This window comes from Argopecten irradians, chromosome 8 (genome assembly GCF_041381155.1).
Source record: "Argopecten irradians isolate NY chromosome 8, Ai_NY, whole genome shotgun sequence".
NCBI lineage: Eukaryota > Metazoa > Mollusca > Bivalvia > Pectinida > Pectinidae > Argopecten > Argopecten irradians.
The window spans coordinates 39,092,761-39,113,856 of record NC_091141.1 but is presented as its reverse complement, the minus strand read 5'-3'; the positions used below and the strand labels follow the sequence as shown (position 1 = coordinate 39,113,856).

The window sequence follows — 21,096 nt, the reverse complement described above, 5'->3', positions numbered from 1 at the left end:
TGATAATAAACATCTTTCATAGATTCGACGTGTGGTTTTCTCTGGAAATATACTTTTGATATTGTATAGAAACATGTTCACACTTTTCAATGCCCGTTAATTCCCTTCCACTCGGTTAATATTTGATTGATCAAGGTTAGCATAACACCATATTAACCTCACTGAACGTACACGAATATCTTTCATAGTCAGTTATAGTTTGCCATGATGAGTGTAGTGAACATTATAAGTTTAGTGACAGGAGACGTAATGTATAATAACGGTTATGAATAGAAATTTACATTGATCTACTACAAACCAAACCGGTCATTACAAATTTCCGGGGACGCATCAAATCCGTTCGCATTATGAGGGATTCCTATTAAGTGGTTTAATTAACATCTGTATAACAAACACAGAAATGAGACTTTGGACGAGTACATGTACTTAATTTAATTAACTAACTTCATTAACACACTATAAATGTACATGGACATCAATATGCTACAACTTAAACTCAAAAATCTACCTTATTTACTGAGAGTGGTCTTTTGCAGCATTTAATTTACAATCAATACGATTTATACTTTTAAAATTTAGATCGTATGGATGCGTCGCTTATAACTACGTACTGGATTTAGTCATAAGGTAAAATATGGAATATTATACACAAAATTAACCGACAGGATTCACAGATTTCAAATATGTGATCGTCTGACAGATATAAAGAAAAATAAAGTTACAATAACGTCATTTTCTTGCTGTCGCGGTTTTACAAATACATAATACGGTACTCTCGTAATTTTGCGCTAAAAACCTAGCTGGGACAGAAATTATGCAATACATATACGTATATCAAACCAGTGATCATAAACTTAAATTGACTTTCTTGATACATGATCCATGACCGCACTTTGGTATGGCACACACAATACAGTGGCATAGGAAGATGAAACGTAATGGGGGGGATACTACGATTTAGAATGACTGAGATGAGTTTTACGATGTATTTTGATGGTTTTGCGAGCGCCGAAGGCGCGAAATTTTTGTGATTGGGGGTTCGGGGGTCTCCCCCGTGAAAAAATATTACGATTTAGAATGGCTGAGATGAATTTTACAATGTATTTTGATGATTTGAAAGCGCTCTTAACACGGTAATTTTTCGATTTAAAGTTACATGCATTTGTGAATGTCGTCATACCATTATGCAACCCTGCTCGATCTGAACATATCGGTTTCACACCATCGGCACATTGTTGTGTAACTCAAAACAATAATGAATTGATTGTCTTGCTAAGACATATAAACAAATTAATCTTTTAAGAGACATTTTTTGAAATAGTATAATCCCTCGATGGACATTTTTAGTCTAGTTCGTGTGTATTGAATTTTTATTATTAAAGGTTTTGAACATTACGTGGTTGAAATTTTTCTAAAATGAGTACGAAAAATGTGCAAGAGAACCCTTTTTTCTTTCAAATGTGCATTTGGGGGGGGGGGGGGGGCAAAAAGAAAAAGACATGTTTGCACCCCGTCCTGGGGAACGGAAGGGGCCCCCCCCTCCTGCCCCCGCTTCCTACGCCCCTGCAATATTTCTACAAAGATACAAAGAGAAAAATTTTTTATTTTGGTTAGTTCATGGTACATTGTAAATGTAATTGTCCCATCTTGTGGTTTCCAACTCGCGACCAAGAGATGATGGACGGTGTCATGTATTGAGTTCAATTTAGTCTTTATCAATCAATAGTTATCTCTGTACTCTATTTTATAAGAATATTACTCATGCCAAATAACAAATAGCGTTTAAATGATGTTACATTTTCTGTAAGTAACTTCGGGATTTTTCGTTTGAGTAGAATAAAGTAAATTCGCTATAATTTCGTTTCAAGAACATCAATTTTCAAACTTAAGGCTGATTTGAAACGAAATGATCTGTGGCATTAACACATTGTGTTTTCATGAAAATATAATCTAAACTTATTTTATTTTCCGGCCCTGAACACTCAAAAACGCTATTTTTTTCATTTGAGATGGTGTTTTTATGAAATAACAAAATGCAGACATACGAAAAGCATACTTTTCTTGCTTGAAATCTAAGCTTTTCATTGATATATGTCATAACAAAACTGTGATATTTTATATCCACTTTCCGAGTGGTTTATCTACGAATAAGATTGGCAAATTTAACGCCATTATCGGCACTTTTTAACGGACGTCTTTAATGGAAAATTAGAGCGGACTAATCTATTCTAGCAAACTAAATTGTGAAATTTATATGGTCATAAAATAAAGAAATAAATTATTCTGTTGGTATAAATATTTCGTTTCTACGAAGTTGATTTGATGTCTTCAAACCAGGTCGATTACGTAATCTAAGTCATATCGGAACAAATGCACCGATCAGAACGGGTATAATTTATGTCAATAGAAAACGATTATCTACAGGGATATTGAAGTACGAAATTGATGTAATTTCCTTTTTTTCATCAATTAACGTTTTTAAAATTCTTTCGATAGGAATACTCATAAAGAGTTAGATAAGGAACCGATTTTCAATCGATACAATGTTTGTTTTAACAATCTTAATAAACCAAGGACGTATCTCACTTATAAATCTTTGTAATCACTTAAGCACCTAATATCTTAATCACTAATGCATCTAATATGAACAGGCAGATAACACGATAATCACATATTAATAAAGGGGGTTTAAAACCTCTCCTTGACGAAGATCAGATTACCGACAAAAAGGGTAGCTGTTAAAATCTATCATTCATGGTCACACGTATGTAACTCGCGTGTACATGCACTTCGATCGTTCAAACTACATTTTAATCGTGTTTTCTGTAAGGACGACCGTGACCAATTAGGTATTGGTACAGATGGATAATAGCATTTTTGATGAACATGTATTCATCAGTGTTGACACCTTCAAGCGACCTATATTTTTCGTAAATATAAATTACATGTGAATGACGATATCATTACATTATCATTTTAATTTTGTATACAAAGGCATGTCGCTTACATATGTAATTCACGGCTGTATAAGAATTAGTCCGCTAAACCTGCCTATATTATTAGTGGGGTTTTTTAAAATTAATTTTCCCTAATATATAATTTCAAAAAAACCTAATAATATAGGCAGGTTTAGCGGACTATATAAGAATAGATGTAAAATAGCATTATGACTCGGAAACCCACGTTTAAATTTGACTGACCACGTTTCAGCCAAACTAAGGGAAGTAACTCGAATGTGTCTGCTTTGTTATAAAAGAATTGATCTATCGTGATCCCCGAAAGGTTTTTTTTTCAGTAAAGTTATTTAAGTGTACCAAAGACTCCATAGATTTAAATATGGTTATTTTTAAAATTATCGATTCTCGGAGAAACTTACAGAATGACATCACAATAAATCTAAAAAAAAATTGTTTTATTTGAAATTTTACTTACCATTTCTATGTGTCTCAAACTTTTGTGCACTTGACTAGTTTTGTTTGATATGTTTATTGCCCTATAAACGACCGAGTTCATTGTTAATGTGTTAGAGTTTGAGATATAAGGAAATAGTAAGTACTAGGAGAAAAATCACCGAATAACAGTCAGTATCTGGCAGCCTTGTGGGGATTCGACCGTGCAAGCTTGCCGATACCCATTAATCATTCGGCCACCGCGACCCCCTGCAGTGTATTATTAAATTTAGTTATACAACCAAGATAAAGATTTAGCTATACACAGACACTATTTCTGCACGTGAATTTTCTTCGCGTGAATTTCACGTGAAGAAATATTGCCTGTGTACATAAACTTAATTAACCGATTCTTGTGGCATTGGGATTACATGTAATAACTTTCTAATATGTAATAAGTGCGAGAATGGTTGCGCTATTTTCGTTTAAACACATGATATTATCAACGTAATTAAGAAGGTTCAAGTTTTGGATTGATTTCAATAGTATGCATTGTCTATGCGCCGATGTACCGGAGAATGACTTGGCACCAGTCCTTGTAGGAGATTTCCTATCTAATTGGCAAAGCGAATTTGTTGCAATTACATTGTAGAAAAAAAAATTCTCGCCCATCCATCGCCCATCCCTTCATATCTTCCTATTCTACCCATTTTGTATCCTTGGCAGATTTTTATTTACTCGTTTCATTGGTTTCCTTATTATGACTGGATTTATAGGACGTCAGGCTATTACAAATGCATAATCATATATGTAACGCGTTGTTCAAAATCATAATTCAACCATAATTGCTTCAATGGGCCGATGATTGACCTGCGTGACCAAATTATTGACCCTCGGGTTTTTTTTCCTAAATATATAAAACATATTTCCCATAGTACGTACCGGGTATATGTCTTTGTATGGGCACCCTACTATTGGATACTATCTATGTCACACGCCACTGGAATCTTATAACAACGTATATGACGACCGTTATCAGCAAATCATCGAACCCAAAGACAATGGCGGGGGACAAAGACGTGTGGCGAATAGCAATGGCGTCTTAATCTATACAGCAGAGTCAGAGCTGGTTTAAAATCTATTCTGAGGGAATATCCATCGCATATCTCGATATTGTTCGTGAAGAAAGTGTTCAAAGGACTGTTTTGTGGAGAACGTTTCGAAAAATGGTGCCGTGACGACAGATTATACAGATGGTTTTTCATAATTGGGAGATAAGTATTCCTGTAGCCAAGTTGGGACAACCTTCAGTTCTGTTTAGGGAATCAGTGTATATCTGATATATTTCTATCTTATTTGCGGGAAAGTGTGGAGAAAACCGTCTGATGTGTTAAAGGAACGACGAGGATGGTGCCATGACCAAGATTTTGATCTTCTGTATCTCTTTAATTGGAGAATATCATCCGATTCTTTCGTAGAGTCGGGGCTGAGATAAAGTCTCATATATATTCTATATAGTAGCAATACTGTCTTCGTACTTGGTGTAGAGGACATTCCAGACTTTCTATTTATATTCTAGCCACACGGAGGGCAAAGATGGTGTCGTGATTTTATAAATGTTTGATTTTAGACTAGCCTAATTCTGTAAGGAAATATGAAAAAAGTTTCTCGTTTGTTCGCTGAGAACGAATAGAAACGACGTTCTTTGGTTTTTGTATGTATATTGGCAAAATAATGACGATGGAACTCTGATAATCATGCTACGTTGACGAAGGGTTCGACTCTGGGCTTCTTCCACAAGATCAGAGCACCTCATCAAGACTAACATTTTTCTGACGTCAGTTTGTGTATGACGTCATATTTACTTAATATCGATGATCCAATGGCCATTTTATTTGAGTCATGTCGGTAATTTGGCCAATAACCTTTGCCCTTTATTTGGGTCAGGCTCTGGCCGGCCCGTACCACGATGTAGGCTCCAGTGGGGGCTTTCCTGTCGTCATCACAGACCCCTTAAAAGGACCAGGGTAAGTACTAGACCCCCTTACCCCAGTACTTCAGGTAGGGGATCCGGGCCGCGCAAAGTACGAGCAGATTCCTCTAATCGGGAACCTTCGGCACTTTCCGTAAACGTTTACCTTGACCCTTACAATCGCGGCAGATACCATGGAAGTCCACATATTTATATATGATCATAAAATGCATACAAATGGACTTTGTGTTGGTAATTCGAATGCCCTCGTAAATCTTGTAAAAGGGCTGAGATTTAATAATCAAACTCACAACTTGTTACATCAGTCGGTAATTGGTATTCCGGAACGCCCGGTCTTCATATGTTTATAATAAGCCCGTGTGACAGTACCTTGACACTATCATAATCCTCGATATTCCGGGGGTTACTATCACTGTCTTTATAACAACAGTGAAAGTAACCCCTGGATTATCAAGTGTTTTTCAGATATTTTGTTTATATGATCTATCTGTTTTTCCTATTGTTCAGTCGATATATATTATGCTCTAAACACGCATATATGACACTGAGGATGATATTGGGGGATCAATGTTAGAAATTGTTACAGTGTGAAGTGGTTCATTATGGTTCACTTAGAGTTACACGTCATTTCACTGCATGCGGTAGACCACATGCTTTATACAGGTTAACATATATATATATATATGTGTGTGGATTACTGAATCAGTTTTACATATATAGGTGGTTATGTAACTACAGTATCAAACGCATGTGAACTGTATTAGTGGACCAGGAAAGTATTTCACTTCAACATTGAGATGTTATTCGGTCAGTGTTGGGTAAAAATGTCTCACTGAAACAGTTGAAATGTGACGGACAAATGACATCCCCTTGACATATACATATATTATGTACCTCCAAATAAGGAAAATAAAATAAACTTTGAAAAAAAAGACGCAAGAGAGAGATCATTCTGCTACTAAATAATTTCCAATATAACAATTCTAGATGGTCCTTGGAGTTTTCGCAATAAATTAAAGTAAAATGAAAAATTACTTATCCTGAACCAATGATGGACCGAAAACTGGAGACATTTATCGAACATTTTTTGTCTGCCATATGGTTAAATAATGTAGATAACGTTTAAAACACGGGTTTGATAGATATACAAAAAGGGTGTAAAATAGGAACGAAACAAGTCACGTGTACTATTATGATATTATCACGTTTAAATGGCCACATATATACGTACAAAGTGGGTATTTTAGTTCGTGACATCGCTATTAAAAGTGTGGCAAAGCCTTTTAACGGGGTTATCTGAAGCAGTTAGTACACTTTGTACATGGTACATGTACCAGAATTAAAGTAATTTGGTCTATTTTTTCTACAAGATATGCGGAAAATGCAATGAAGGGGAATATGTTTCTGAGTAATTATGCTTCTGATGATATAAGTCATTCAAATTGTACCTTTATCGTTCAGAATTTCTCCGAACAGCACTTCATGGGGCCCGTGAAACTTGTTGGTACAATATACCGGGCGGTATATGTTTTCGAGCACAGGAGCCTGAGAAGTCGTTACTTTTTGTATACGGCTAATATATTAAAATGTTTTAAAATTAAAAGTCTGCAAACTCAAAACTATCTATGTAGACTGTTTGTCAGGTCCCTGTGTCCTGGAGTATTTTGGACAGTAAAGACGCGTTATCACGTTCCTCAGCACGTTCTATGTTGGAAATGTTAAATATGTGATTACCGTAAGTCTTATGACCCACGACAATACCCTATAAATACGAACAATAATGTACAATACCTAACAATAGTAAAAATTCACAATATATCTCTGCGTGTTTGCCATGGCTGTGCTACTTCATTTTACTTCATTTATTTTAATGGATTTTACGTACGCAGTCGACAAGAAATATTGTCGAAGTCCTTTTTATAGTTTATATCAATAAGGCCAATCAGATCCAGAGTGCCAATAGATAGACCATTTTAGTGGTTTTAGAGGAACGGGTAAGATCACAAACTACATAGTATATATACATATCTACGTACATGTATATATTGATAAATAGGGGTCGGTTGCCACTTGCCGAATGGTAAATTGCGCTCCATTGTGCAGCTAAATATCTGACTACTTTTATTGACCCTTATAACTGTTCGTATCATATTATTTCATAGTGTTCGTTTTGTGTGTCTTTATAAAGGGGCAGATCGCCCCAAAAATTTGGCAATATTTTTTGTCCACACGGTTGGAATGACTTCTTTGTACCATATTGATATATATATACGAACACAGTTTGTACTTTGTAGAAAGTGGTTTTACTGATGTTTGATCTAGACCCTAAAATGTCTAAATGTGGTCTATCGACAATCCGGTGTCATCAATAAATAAAGTTTAATTATAATATCTGGTGGGTCATATTGATATAAACTACAACTTAGTCTCCAATCCCTGTGCTTTTCCCCCTAGCCCAGCATCTAAACACTGCAGATAATTTAGAGTAAATATAATCATATATAGTATGAATATTGTATGGAATCCTTATTCAATAAAAATACAGGTAATCTTTAAAGGCCCACTACCTTTCCGAAACGGCTTTTAATTTTTAAAATAGGAATGTAAAACAAGATCGATAATTTTGTAGAGTCGCAAAAATTATTAACTTACCGTTAATACTACATATTCATCACCTTCTGAACGATTTGTTTAAAATAAATAAAATGTTTATTTTCATAACGCGGGTCGTATTATGTTCCCGCCGTCGTCCTAAATACCGCGCGGTAGTTGACTATCACTGCGCCAGACGGCAAAACAGCGAATTTACTCTCCACTGTTTTCATATATTACGCAGGAAATCTTGCATATGTTTGGTGTCGTAACCTTATTTTAGATCATCGGTATGCATTTTCTGATGTTATTAATGTTTTTTAAGAAACCTTTATATTTTGCTCCGGAAAGGTAATGGGCCTTTAAAGAATACATCTGGGCATCATTAACAACACATAACCGGGCAATGGTTAAAGGCCTCGAAAAACCTTTCCGAGCAAAATTTGAAAGGTTTCTTGAAAACATTACTAACATAAAAAAATACATATAAATGGCCTTAGATAAGGTAACAGCACCAAACACTGCAAGATTTTCTGCGTAATATACGATCATAAATGTCGAGATTAATTTCGCTGTTTTGCCGTATGGCACAGTCATAATCAACTACCGCGCGATATTTAGGACGAGGGCGGAAACACAAGACGAACCGCGTTATGAAAATTAACATTTTATTTATTTTAATTAATTTTTTTTTGAAGATGATGATGAGTGTAGTAGTAACGATAAGATTATCAATCTCGTTTTACATTCCAATTTTAAAAATTCAAAGCCGTTTCGGAAAGGTAGTGGGCCTTTAACAATTGATGACCTAATGCTGACCAAAAAATATAAAAAAGAAGTAAGCTTAAACAGAAATGTTGACTTCAACATTAAAAGAAAGTAGTTGGCTTTATATCAATTAATTTAACCTATAATGTTCCGAACGTATACTGAAGTCCCCCCCAACGGAGTGTTTGCTCCGTTTCTTCTTCTTTTTCTTCTTCTGGTTCTTATTTTTCCGCTACGACTTTTTCCGACCATTTTCTCGAAAACTATAAGTTGGATCGCCATGAAATTTTGCGAGGTCATTTCTGGTGACCTGCAGATGTGTCGACTGGTTGTTTTTCTGACCAACATCCAAGATGGCCGCCACAGCCTTTCATTGTTCAAAGTTAAACTGCTTATAGATATTTAACTACTGGGTCGATTTGCCTGAAATCGGTTTCAACATGCAGTTTAAAGCAGATTGGAAATTTCTAAAGTGAGAAAAATACCATAATTATGATTAAAAAAACAAATGTTGTGACTATTTAAAATTTTCTAATCTCAGTAAGAGTTATCTCCCTTTACTCACCTATCAGCAGGGATCCGTTTTAGGTCTAAGTTCATTTTTGTTGTATTTTCAAGTTATAGATCATATTGTTACTAATGACACAAAACTATTTTGAGGTCATTTTTGGTGACCTGAAGATGCGCAACTTTTGCAGACCAGGAACCAAGATGGCCGCCACGGCATGCAATTAGTCAAAATTGAACAAAAAGGAACATTGTTGAGAACACAAATCTAATAAAATTATAGACTTTATTGTGCCTAATATATTACCTTTAAATGATGTGACTTTTCAAAAAGTATTTTCCTTCTGCGAAATGAAATTTATTTACCGGTAAAACAATGTCACGTCATCATTTGTGGAGATTGGATTGTGTGATGGCACCCGCCACATCTGCGTTTCTAATTCACAGGCGGACAAACTTTACCTAGTAACCTCATATTTTAGTACAGACGAACTGACAGACAATCGCAGTGCAAACCAACTACAAAACTGCATTTTGCCGAGAAATAAAATTATTTATTGTGATATCTATGCATATTTCCTTTCCACCCTATGACCATTTTTGTATTTTCGACTTGACAACTATTTGCACAAATACTGTTACTCTGTCTCCTTCCGAGCTACCAAAATGGTAGTTCAGTCATCAGTTCTATCAAGTGCATGCGTACGCGGGCAATATATATTTTGTATTATCAAGATGACAACCAATGCAACTGTTGCAAAATTTTGTGATGAATAATAACGTGATATTTTCGATTTCGTTAATCATGTAATATTTATAATGTTTTTTCTTTTCAGAAATCATGTTTGTGTGAGTTCTCATACAGTGGAAACAAAATATACAGTTAAGTGTAGTTTCTGGAAATGGGGTCGCTGTACCAGGTACAAGTAAGTATTCATGTGCGTCCTTAGATGTATTTCTTTTGTTTTTGTAATTCTGAGATCATTTTTATAAGCCAAACCAGAGATTAAACAGTAAGTAAATAAATTTATCTCCAGATTGAGAATATAAATCCGCCCTCCACTCCAACAATGGTGATGTTAGAGCACAGGATTTTGACTCTATAGATTTACGGACACCTCTATATACATAGAAAAACTGCGCAAATTACACAAGTTTTTACAGTATGTGTAATACTGTGGGGCACTTCATGTATGTTTCACCACAAACTCATAAGATTTTAACAACAAAGTTTTGATGCATTTTGAATATAAAATTGCCTAAACATTAATGGAGCAATCTTATATATTTTCAAATGATTGATATTTAATTCCATTTGCATAAATATGTAAACTCTCTTTACAGGCATGCACACTTTCCAATTATCTTCAGAACTAAAGAGGTTTAAATAAAGCGCCAATTAGCAAAATTGTGTAAAAATGTGGATTATGAAATTAATGATTATATAGATATAGTTAATATTTTGAATATTTCGTTTGTTAGACAAAAAGAATATAATATGAAAATAAAGGTATACGATCATGATGCTTAGGGAATAAAACCATAATACATTGAACGTATAATAGATACAGAAGATATGATATAATAAATTAATTTTATAATATTGTTAATTCAAGTTCTTACAATTTTAATTAACCAGTTCTTAAAAATGATATTATAATTACTGTTTCTTACAGAGAAAAAACAATCTACAATTATTTTTGTTGTAATGGCTACCAGAACTGGGAAGATGACTTCACAAACTGTAACCATGGTAACAATATTTTTCTATATCTCATTCTGTATTTACGTATTACAGAGTTATCTGCCCTTGTATATAAATAGGTATATGAATGTTTGATTTGCTTTATTTCTTTAATGTCCTATCAATACCCTATAATACTTTACAATGTTTACCAATGCTCAGGGGTTACTATCACTGACATTAAATCTACCTCTGGACTTAATAAATCTGGAGGCAGTTCAAATAAAATGTGACCAATCATAGACCTGTAGAGACTCCTTTGAAGATAACAGAGAGAACAGCCACCTCAAAGTGGCCAACTTCAAAGCCACATAGTCAACCACAGTGTATTGTTACTCAATTCCTTCGATGTACATCAAAGAATCAAATTACTCCTAAACTGCCTTCAGTTTTACTATGAAATAGTCCAGGGGTGTCTACAATATCAGTGATAGTAACACCTGGAGTATTAAGGATGGATTCTTAGATGTTTTACTAGTACGCAGACTATTTCATTTTTTACCTACACTCAAATTATTTGAAGTTTTATCTATACTTTGATTACTTGAAGCTAAACTTTACCATGATAACTCTGCCATTTTTAATTTTCTCTACCTGTTGACAGTACGATACTAACTTTCTCTTTTACAGCCATTTGTAACAGACGGATTAACCCAGGCAGTGCTTGTACACAGTATTACAGTAACGACTACATCAAGTACCGAACTGGTGTCGTACAGAGGCACAGCGGTGGCAGATGTACTAGCCCCGAACAGTGTTCAGATTGTAACGATGGTTTCTATGCCAACGGTGGGATGTGTGACAGTGAGTATTGAAATATCTATTTACTGATTTACTATTATATAGTTTGTTTATAAACCATGGGTTAGCAAGAGGAGATAGAGAAATAATGTGCATTCATTCCTGTCCATAAAGGACAGGTATTGTTATAAACAGGTATTGTTATGGACAGGTGTCCTTTATAGACAGGAGTCCTTTAGAAACAGGTGTCCTTTAGAAACAAATGTCCTATATAAGCAAGCGTCCTTTATAAAGAGGTGACCTATAGACAGGTTTTGTTAAGACAGATATTTTTATAGACAGGTGTCCTTTATAGACAGGTGCCCTTTTTTAAACAAATGTCCTTTATGAACAAATGTCCTATATAAACAAATGTCCTTTATAAACAAGTGTCCTTTATAGACAGGTATCCTTTATTGACAGGTGTCTTTTTTAGAGAAAGGACTATGTATGTAAGTTTTCTAATTTTTTAGTTTTTAGTTGCCATGGTAACCATCCGAAATATGCATAAATTAACTGAAATTGATTATTTTTTTCATTTTTTGCCTATTTTTAGCTTGAAGTTGTCTGAGAAACAATATATCACAATCTTTAACAAACTTAACATTTAATCTGAATATGTAGGTACCTACGATACATCTTCAGGAGAAGTATAATGTTTGTTCAAGAATGCACTCTATGGTTTCTAGATGAAATACTTACCAAAGAAAATGGTCAAAATTGACTAAATTTCAACATTTTCATAATATTTTTCATATTTAGGATTGTTCACATAACAACTACAATTATAATGATGTATAATTATTATATCCTATAACATCAAACATGTACTCGATATTTGATATTCAACAATTTAATCATAAAAACAGGTTTGAAAATATGATGGATTTGGGGGCCAAAAAGTGGCCAAACCATACATAGTCCTTTCCTTTATAAACAAATGTTGTCTATAGACAAATGTCCTTTAGAGATAAGAATCCTCTATAGACAGGTGTCTTTGTTACCCAAGTATCATTTATAGACAAGTTTCCTTTATAGACAAGTGTCCTTTAGAGATAAGTATTTTTACAGACAGGTGTCATCTATGCACAAGTATCCTTTATAGACAAGTTTCCTTTATACACAAGCTAAGTATTCTTCATGAACAAATGTCCTTTATAGCATTTTTTTTATAGACAGGTGCCTTTTATAGACAGGTGCCCTTTATAGACAGGTATCTTTAAATATTCTTTATAGACAGGTGTCTTTTATTTATAGACAGGTGCCCTTTCTAGACACTTGTAATATCTTTTTGTAGACAGGTGTCTTTTATTTATAGACAGGTGCCCTTTCTAGACACTTGTAATATCTTTTTATAGACAGGTGTCTTTTTTTATAGACAGGTGCCCTTTCTAGACACTTGTAATATTCTTTATAGACAGGTGACTTTTATGGAGAGGTGTCCTTTATCACATAGTTTACTTATGATTTACGTTTTAGTTTGCCCGGCTATCGACCACTGCTTTCACAGAAAGTGTACATCTACATCGGATAACATCTGTGCCTACTGTGATGGGGCGATTCTGGAGAAACAATACTGGCGGGCCTATACCTCCGCTACAGATAACAGGAAAAGCTGTAAAAGTATGTTACATCTAGTCCAATCATGTTATTGATGATTTATTTGTCACTGTGATTATTATGGTAGCTGATATGTGCCATTTTCATTTTTTCGCGTTGGAAAAAGCACGAAAAAGCAAAAATCAAATGTTACTTTTTCGCTTTTTCGCACTTTTTCCAATGTGAAAAAGCGAAAAACCCATTCTGTCGCTTTTTCGTGTGTTTTTTTGGCTTTTTCGGTTTTTCGTGTTAGAAAAAACGCGGAAAAGCAAAAAAGCAAACATTGGATTATCGCTTTTTTGCATTTTCCCAACGCAAAAAAAAAGAAAAAGTGAAAATATGCAAAGCCAAAAAGCGAAAATGGCACAAATCAGTCACCATAGATTATAGCATGCTATCAAGCTGACCATCACTTTGCCATTGAAAAAGTCCTTTTTTTGAGGACATTTGATTTTGTGGTGCAATGGTGTAAGTAGCAGCTATGTTTGGTTGGGCTTTTGGGTGCCAGAGATCGTGAGTTTGATGTCCTTCGTCACTTGTGCTTCCAAGATATTACATCTATTTTGTTACATCTATGTAAACAAATTATGAGGCAAAAAGTATTGGTAACTATATATATATATTATATCCACCCCTAGACTTTTTTATGTGTCTTTTTTAAATCAAAGATACAACTGAGAGTGACTCTCAATGTCAAAGCAACACAGACAACACAGTGAACCGTTATTCGATTCTTTTAATGTACATCATAGGTGAAAACTACCTGACCATTTGTTGTCAAGCACAGAGCCTTCAGTTTTTCTATGACATAGTCCAGAGGTGGATATAACGACAGTGATAGTAACACCCTGGATTACTGAGGGTGTTCCTAGATCAGATCTAGTCAGTCTATTTCAATGCCCTTCCCAACTTTTATATGATTTAAAAAAAAGGGCACAGAAAAAAGTCCATATCAATTTTGAAATTTGTTTAAATGTTGAACTTATGAGATATTTCTGATATCAACAGAGGCGTGTTCCTGGAGATCAGACAGCACACGTTGTTACCCTGGCAAGTGTTCGTCAGAAACGGCCGATAGCTGTGTGTGTATGCAAGGTTTTACTGGTCACCACTGCGATGAGAGTAAGTATCCTTGATTACCTGATGTGTTCATTTGAATTCAGTATCCTTGATTACCTGAATTCTTCTTATTCAAAGAATGGAAGAGTTCATTTTGAATTTTCAGGGGTAAATGAGTTAAGGCATCATCCTTCACCAAGCTTTCACCCATACTGTAGAAGTGGAGTTCACGGCATGGGATTTTTTGTTTTTTAATTATTTGATCACTTTCATTTAGTTCAATATATCAATGCATTAAAACATGGTGAATCTTTACATGTGACTATAGTTAAGTTATAGATGTACAGTGTGGAAATTATCACTGCGAACAGTTTGAAAATTGACTTAGTGAAAATATCTACACATAATATATCCACATACAAAAATATCCACACACCTACAAATCCACACACAGATAAATCCATACACAAAATATCCACATGCAAAAATATATAAACACAAAAATGGCACACCACAAAAATCCACACAAACCCACAGACAGTATAAAATATCCAAAGTCACACGAAAATATGTTGTATCCTGTAACCTCCAGTACTGTTTTGAAGATTAGAACAACTTTCTTGCTGGCATTTCTAATTTTTCAAAAATGATAATAGACCAAAATTTTGGAAAACAGTTTGAAAACTGTTACATGCTGCATTTTATTTAATTTTTTAAAGTTTTTTTTTTATCAACCTTTGTTTATCATTTAATTTTCACCAATCTTTTTTCACAAGTTAAATTTCACCAATCTTGGTTTATCAGTAATTGATGCTCCGACCATCACTGACCAGCAAGCCGTCCTACATGACTATAATGGCAGAACGGTAGAGAACCCTGCGGACATCAGCGCCGCCTATTCGTCTCCGATGCCCACGGTGTGGACTAACAATAGACTGATTGGCTGGGTGGATGCCTACTTCACTGGTGTGTTCAAGGTGGACGTCCCCGTGGCTGATCTGCCCCCGACACCATCCAGTGACGGAACTGACCACTTTGTGACAGACTTCCAGTATGGTATTATTGGAGGAGACATCAAATTTACCTTATATAGAGGTAAGTCTTACAACTTCTGATCACAGACATAGTCATCTGATTTACTCCAGGGGTTATTTTCACTGGCGTTTGATCCACCCTTTGACTATCTCATTGTAAAACTTAAGGCAGTTCAGGAGATAAAAACTGACCAATCACAGGCTACAGAGACTTCCTTTGAATATTGCAGAGAGATTGACACCCAGCTTTAAAGTACACAATGTACAATTATTTGATTCTTTTGATGTACATCAAAGGGCCAAACTACCTGTGTCTTCTATTACCTTCAGTTTTGCTATGACATATTCCAGGGGTGGATATAATGACAGTGATAGTAACCCCTTGAATATCGAGGATGAAACCAAGCCTACATTACTAGTATTGTTATTTATATCTTCTTTATATAAACATAAGGGTTAAATCATTTGAACAAATATGTATATTTAAATTAATATCTCAGCTTTTGAGTATATATTGATTGTGACATCATGTATTTGCGAGTGTAATATACAGAGAAAATAACACGAGTTTTACTGTACTCACAAAATACTGACATCACAATGGAGACTTATCTTCAAAGAGAGGTAACTCTGTTATTTGCAATTTCGGAATTTCTTTTTAGGTTCAACTCAAGTTTGGCCAATTTACACCAGACAGTGTCAGGGATCAGACATGAACCCTACAACAGAACAGTATACCTGTTCTAAACAGATCACCTTCAGCGCTTGGAGCAACTTCATGCATAATGACAGGTAATTAACGTCATTTGCAGTGCATGTGGCAGCCAGGTGTGCCAATTAAAATTTTTTAGTGCATGTGGCAGCCAGGTGTGCTAATTAATTATTTTCAGCGCATGTGTCAGCCAGGTGTGTCAATTAAAAATTTTCAGTGCATGTGGCAGCCAGGTGTGTCAATTAAAAATGTTCAGTGCTTGTGGCAGCCAGGTGTGCCAATTAAAAATGTTCAGTGCATGTGGCAGCCAGGTGTGCTAATTAAAAATGTTCAGTGCATGTGGCAGCCAGTTGTGCCAATTAAAAATTTTCAGTGCATGTGGCAGCAAGGTGTGACAATTAAAAATTTTCAGTGCTTGTGGCAGCCAGGTGTGCCAATTAAATATGTTCAGTGCATGTGGCAGCCAGGTGTGCCAATTAAAAATTTTCAGTGCATGTGGCAGCCAGGTGTGCCAATTAAAAAAATTCAGTGCATGTGGCAGCCAGGTGTGCCAATTAAAAATTTTCAGTGCATGTGGCAGCCAGGTGTGTCAATTAAAAATTTTCAGTGCATGTGGCAGCCAGGTGTGCCAATTAAAAATTTTCAGTGCATGTGGCAGCCAGGTGTGTCAATTAAAAATTTTCAGTGCATGTGGCAGCCAGGTGTGCCAATTAAAAATTTTCAGTGCATGTGGCAGCCAGGTGTGTCAATTAAAAATTTTCAGTGCATGTAGCAGCCAGTTGTGCCAATTAAAAATTTTCAGTGCATGTGGCAGCAAGGTGTGACAATTAAAAATTTTCAGTGCTTGTGGCAGCCAGGTGTGCCAATTAAATATGTTCAGTGCATGTGGCAGCCAGGTGTGCCAATTAAAAATTTTCAGTGCATGTGGCAGCCAGGTGTGCCAATTAAAAATTTTCAGTGCATGTGGCAGCCAGGTGTGCCAATTAAAAATTTTCAGTGCATGTGGCAGCCAGGTGTGTCAATTAAAAATTTTCAGTGCATGTGGCAGCCAGGTGTGCCAATTAAAAATTTTCAGTGCATGTGGCAGCCAGGTGTGTCAATTAAAAATTTTCAGTGCATGTGGCAGCCAGGTGTGCCAATTAAAAATTTTCAGTGCATGTGGCAGCCAGGTGTGTCAATTAAAAATTTTCAGTGCATGTGGCAGGCAGGTGTGCCTATTAAAAATTGCATGTTTCCAGTCCCACTACCTCATTTCAATAAGGAAGTGCTAAAATGGTGACAGCTCAGAAATTTACATTCATATTTTGAATTTTTTCATAAATAATAATTTTTTTAACAGACAATATATATATGTATTGGTGTAGATAATATTTTTAGGGACCATGAATATTTATGTACTTCTTCAGTATATTTGATTCTCACATATATGTACCTACGGGTGTAAAACTGGCTTATTCCAAGCAGTTCACCAATGTCATCTAAGACTGTATTACAAATGCCTACACATGCAATTCATCGATGTCATCTAAGACTTATTACAAATAGCTATACATGCAATACACCGACAAATGGCTACACATGCAATACACCGATGTCATCTTAACCTATTACAAATGGCTACACATGCAATACACCGATGTCATCTAAGACTGTATTACAAATAGCTACACATGCAATACACCGATGTCATCTAAGACTATTACAAATGGCTACACATGCAATATACCGATGTCATCTTAACCTATTACAAATGGCTACACATGCAATACACCGATGTCATCTAAGACTGTATTACAAATGCCTACACATGCAATTCACCGATGTCATCTAAGACTATTACAAATGGCTACACATGCAATATACCGATGTCATCTTAACCTATTACAAATGGCTACACATGCAATACATCGATGTCATCTAAGACTGTATTACAAATGGCTACACATGCAATTCACCGATGTCATCTTAACCTATTACAAATGGCTACACATGCAATACACTGATGTCATCTAAGACTGTATTACAAATGGCTACACATGCAATACACCGATGTCATCTAAAACTGTATTACAAATAGCTACACATGCCATTCACAAATGTCATCTTAGACTTATTACAAATGGCTACACATGCAATACACCGATGTCATCTAAAACTGTATTACAAATAGCTACACATGCAATACACAATGTCATCTAACTTATTACAAATGTACACTATTTCAAATAGCTACACATGCTACACATGCCATACACCGATGTCATCTAAGACTTATTACAAATAGCTACACTATTTCAAATAGCTACACATGCAATACACTGATGTCATCTAAGACTTATTACAAATAGCTACACATGCAATACACTGATGTCATCTAAGACTATTACAAATAGCTACACATGCAATACACACTGATGATCATCTAAGACTTATTACAAATAGCTACACATGCAATACACTGATGTCATCTAAGACTATTACAAATAGCTACACATGCAATACACTGATGTCATCTAAGACTTATTACAAATAGCTACACATGCAATACACCGATGTCATCTAAGACTATTACAAATAGCTACACATGCAATACACCGATGTCATCTAAGACTTATTACAATGGCTACACATGCAATACACCGATGTCATCTAAGACTTATTACAAATAGCTACACATGCAATACACTGATGTCATCTAAGACTTATTACAAATAGCTACACATGCAATACACTGATGTCATCTAAGACTTATTACAAATAGCTACACATGCAATACACTGATGTCATCTAAGACTTATTACAAATAGCTACACATGCAATACACCAATGTCATCTAAGACTATTACAAATAGCTACACATGCAATACACCAATGTCATCTAAGACTATTACAAATAGCTACACATGCAATACACTGATGTCATCTAAGACTTATTACAAATAGCTACACATGCAATACACCGATGTCATCTAAGACTTATTACAAATAGCTACACATGCAATACACTGATGTCATCTAAGACTTATTACAATGGCTACACATGCAATTCACCGATGTCATCTAAGACTTATTACAATGGCTACACATGCAATTCACCGATGTCATCTAAGACTTATTACAATGGCTACACATGCAATACACTGATGTCATCTAAGACTTATTACAATGGCTACACATGCAATACACCGATGTCATCTAAGACTTATTACAAATGGCTACACATGCAATTCACCGATGTCATCTAAGACTATTACAAATGGCTACACATGCAATACACCGATGTCATCTTAACTTATTACAATGGCTACACATGCAATTCACCGATGTCATCTAAGACTTATTACAATGGCTACACATGCAATTCACCGATGTCATCTAAGACTTATTACAATGGCTACACATGCAATACACCGATGTCATCTAAGACTATTACAAATAGCTACACATGCAATACACCGATGTCATCTAAGACTTATTACAATGGCTACACATGCAATACACCGATGTCATCTAAGACTTATTACAATAGCTACACATGCAATACACTGATGTCATCTAAGACTGTATTACACATGGCTACACATGCAATACACTGATGTCATCTAAGACTTATTACAAATGGCTATACACATTCAATACAACTCCATGGCATCAACAAAACGGATGATTTCTCGCTCAAATTTTAATGCCAATATCAGAACCCAGGTTGGTTGGATTCAAACTGGGATTTTTGTTTAAAATTTCCTACAATTTCAATGTTTGGAGAATTAATTTGCAGTCATAGTTTTTCTTAGAGCTTTATAATAAAAAAGGGAGGGTCTCTGCCATAATAACTTCATGGTTTGAGAGAAAAATACTCTTTCTTATGTGAATAGGAAGGAAATTAGAACCCTAAGTATCACAAAATGTTGTAAACACCTTGGTATTAAACATTGGGTTTTATGTTTTGTAACCCTCGGTAATATATCCTTATTTTTCCTATCCACATATGAAAGAGTCTTATATTTTCCTTATAACTGTGAAAGAATATTTATGGAATATAATGGGATTGATTCACGTACAACGTGATACCCTATAACTTTCGTGTGGGACTTGAATCTCTAGTGTCGATGGAATGTAACTTTTTGTAATCTTCTGGCTGAAATGATGTTAACGTGTGGTAATTATTTTTTGACGTCATTCCATTACCAATAGAAACAATAATCCCACACAAACATTATCAGGTATTACGTGGTACATGAATAAGTCCCATTGTGAAAGAAATACAGATTATCTCCCTTACCTGTTATGTATATCTATATTACATACTGTAAGTAAAATCAGAAAATGAAGCCAGGAGAACATTCAAGCATTGCATTATTTCAGATTGTACTATGACCTTTCTGTGAAAAATGGAGGGTATGTGAAAATCATCAATCGTGAGAATCCCTACGCCCAAACTTTGTTCAAGCTGATTGGGAAGACCCACTCCCGACAGTTTATGTATCACTTTGATATGGAGCTACCCTATCACCCGTGTGCACGGATCGGAGGAACTGCATGTGGGCAGGCTGTCACCGCGCCCGACCTTACTGAAGACGTGAGTATAGAACAGGAGTTATTCTACATTATACACTTAACAGAGCCTGCCTGTTAAAAATCATGTAAAGATGCTTTAAATTCTCAAATTAAATTGTTCTTTGTGCTTTTTTGGATTTGAGAAATGGACTGGTCTGTGTTGTTGTTATACCTTAATTGTCATTTTTGGCATACCTACATTTATACAGATCCTAGTGACAGAGTTTAGTAAATGGTATATTCCAGTGAGATATAAGCACTATAAAGTTGACATTGTGTTTGTACTATAGTTAGGTAAAAGCGTTTTTTAGCCAAACGCGCTCAGAAATACTTAGGTATGTGTAACATACTGGGATGGCTTA

The 21,096-nt window shown here is 35.2% G+C and overlaps 1 protein-coding gene across 3 annotated transcripts in view; it reads left to right on the top strand.

The window, feature by feature from the left end:
* Nucleotides 1–21,096, top strand: part of LOC138330326 (uncharacterized) — a 69,462-nt gene that overhangs the window by 5,981 nt on the left and 42,385 nt on the right. For 2 of the 3 annotated variants that reach the window (XM_069277867.1, XM_069277869.1), the window contains exons 2-9: nt 10,086–10,175; nt 10,926–11,002; nt 11,624–11,797; nt 13,253–13,396; nt 14,381–14,494; nt 15,236–15,526; nt 16,128–16,257; nt 20,543–20,756. In XM_069277867.1, the coding sequence (XP_069133968.1) occupies nt 10,086–10,175; nt 10,926–11,002; nt 11,624–11,797; nt 13,253–13,396; nt 14,381–14,494; nt 15,236–15,526; nt 16,128–16,257; nt 20,543–20,756 (1,234 nt within the window). Of the gene's footprint in view, nt 1–4,457; nt 5,417–10,085; nt 10,176–10,925; nt 11,003–11,623; nt 11,798–13,252; nt 13,397–14,380; nt 14,495–15,235; nt 15,527–16,127; nt 16,258–20,542; nt 20,757–21,096 lie in introns of those variants that run through there. The other variant, XM_069277868.1, reaches the window with a different exon arrangement.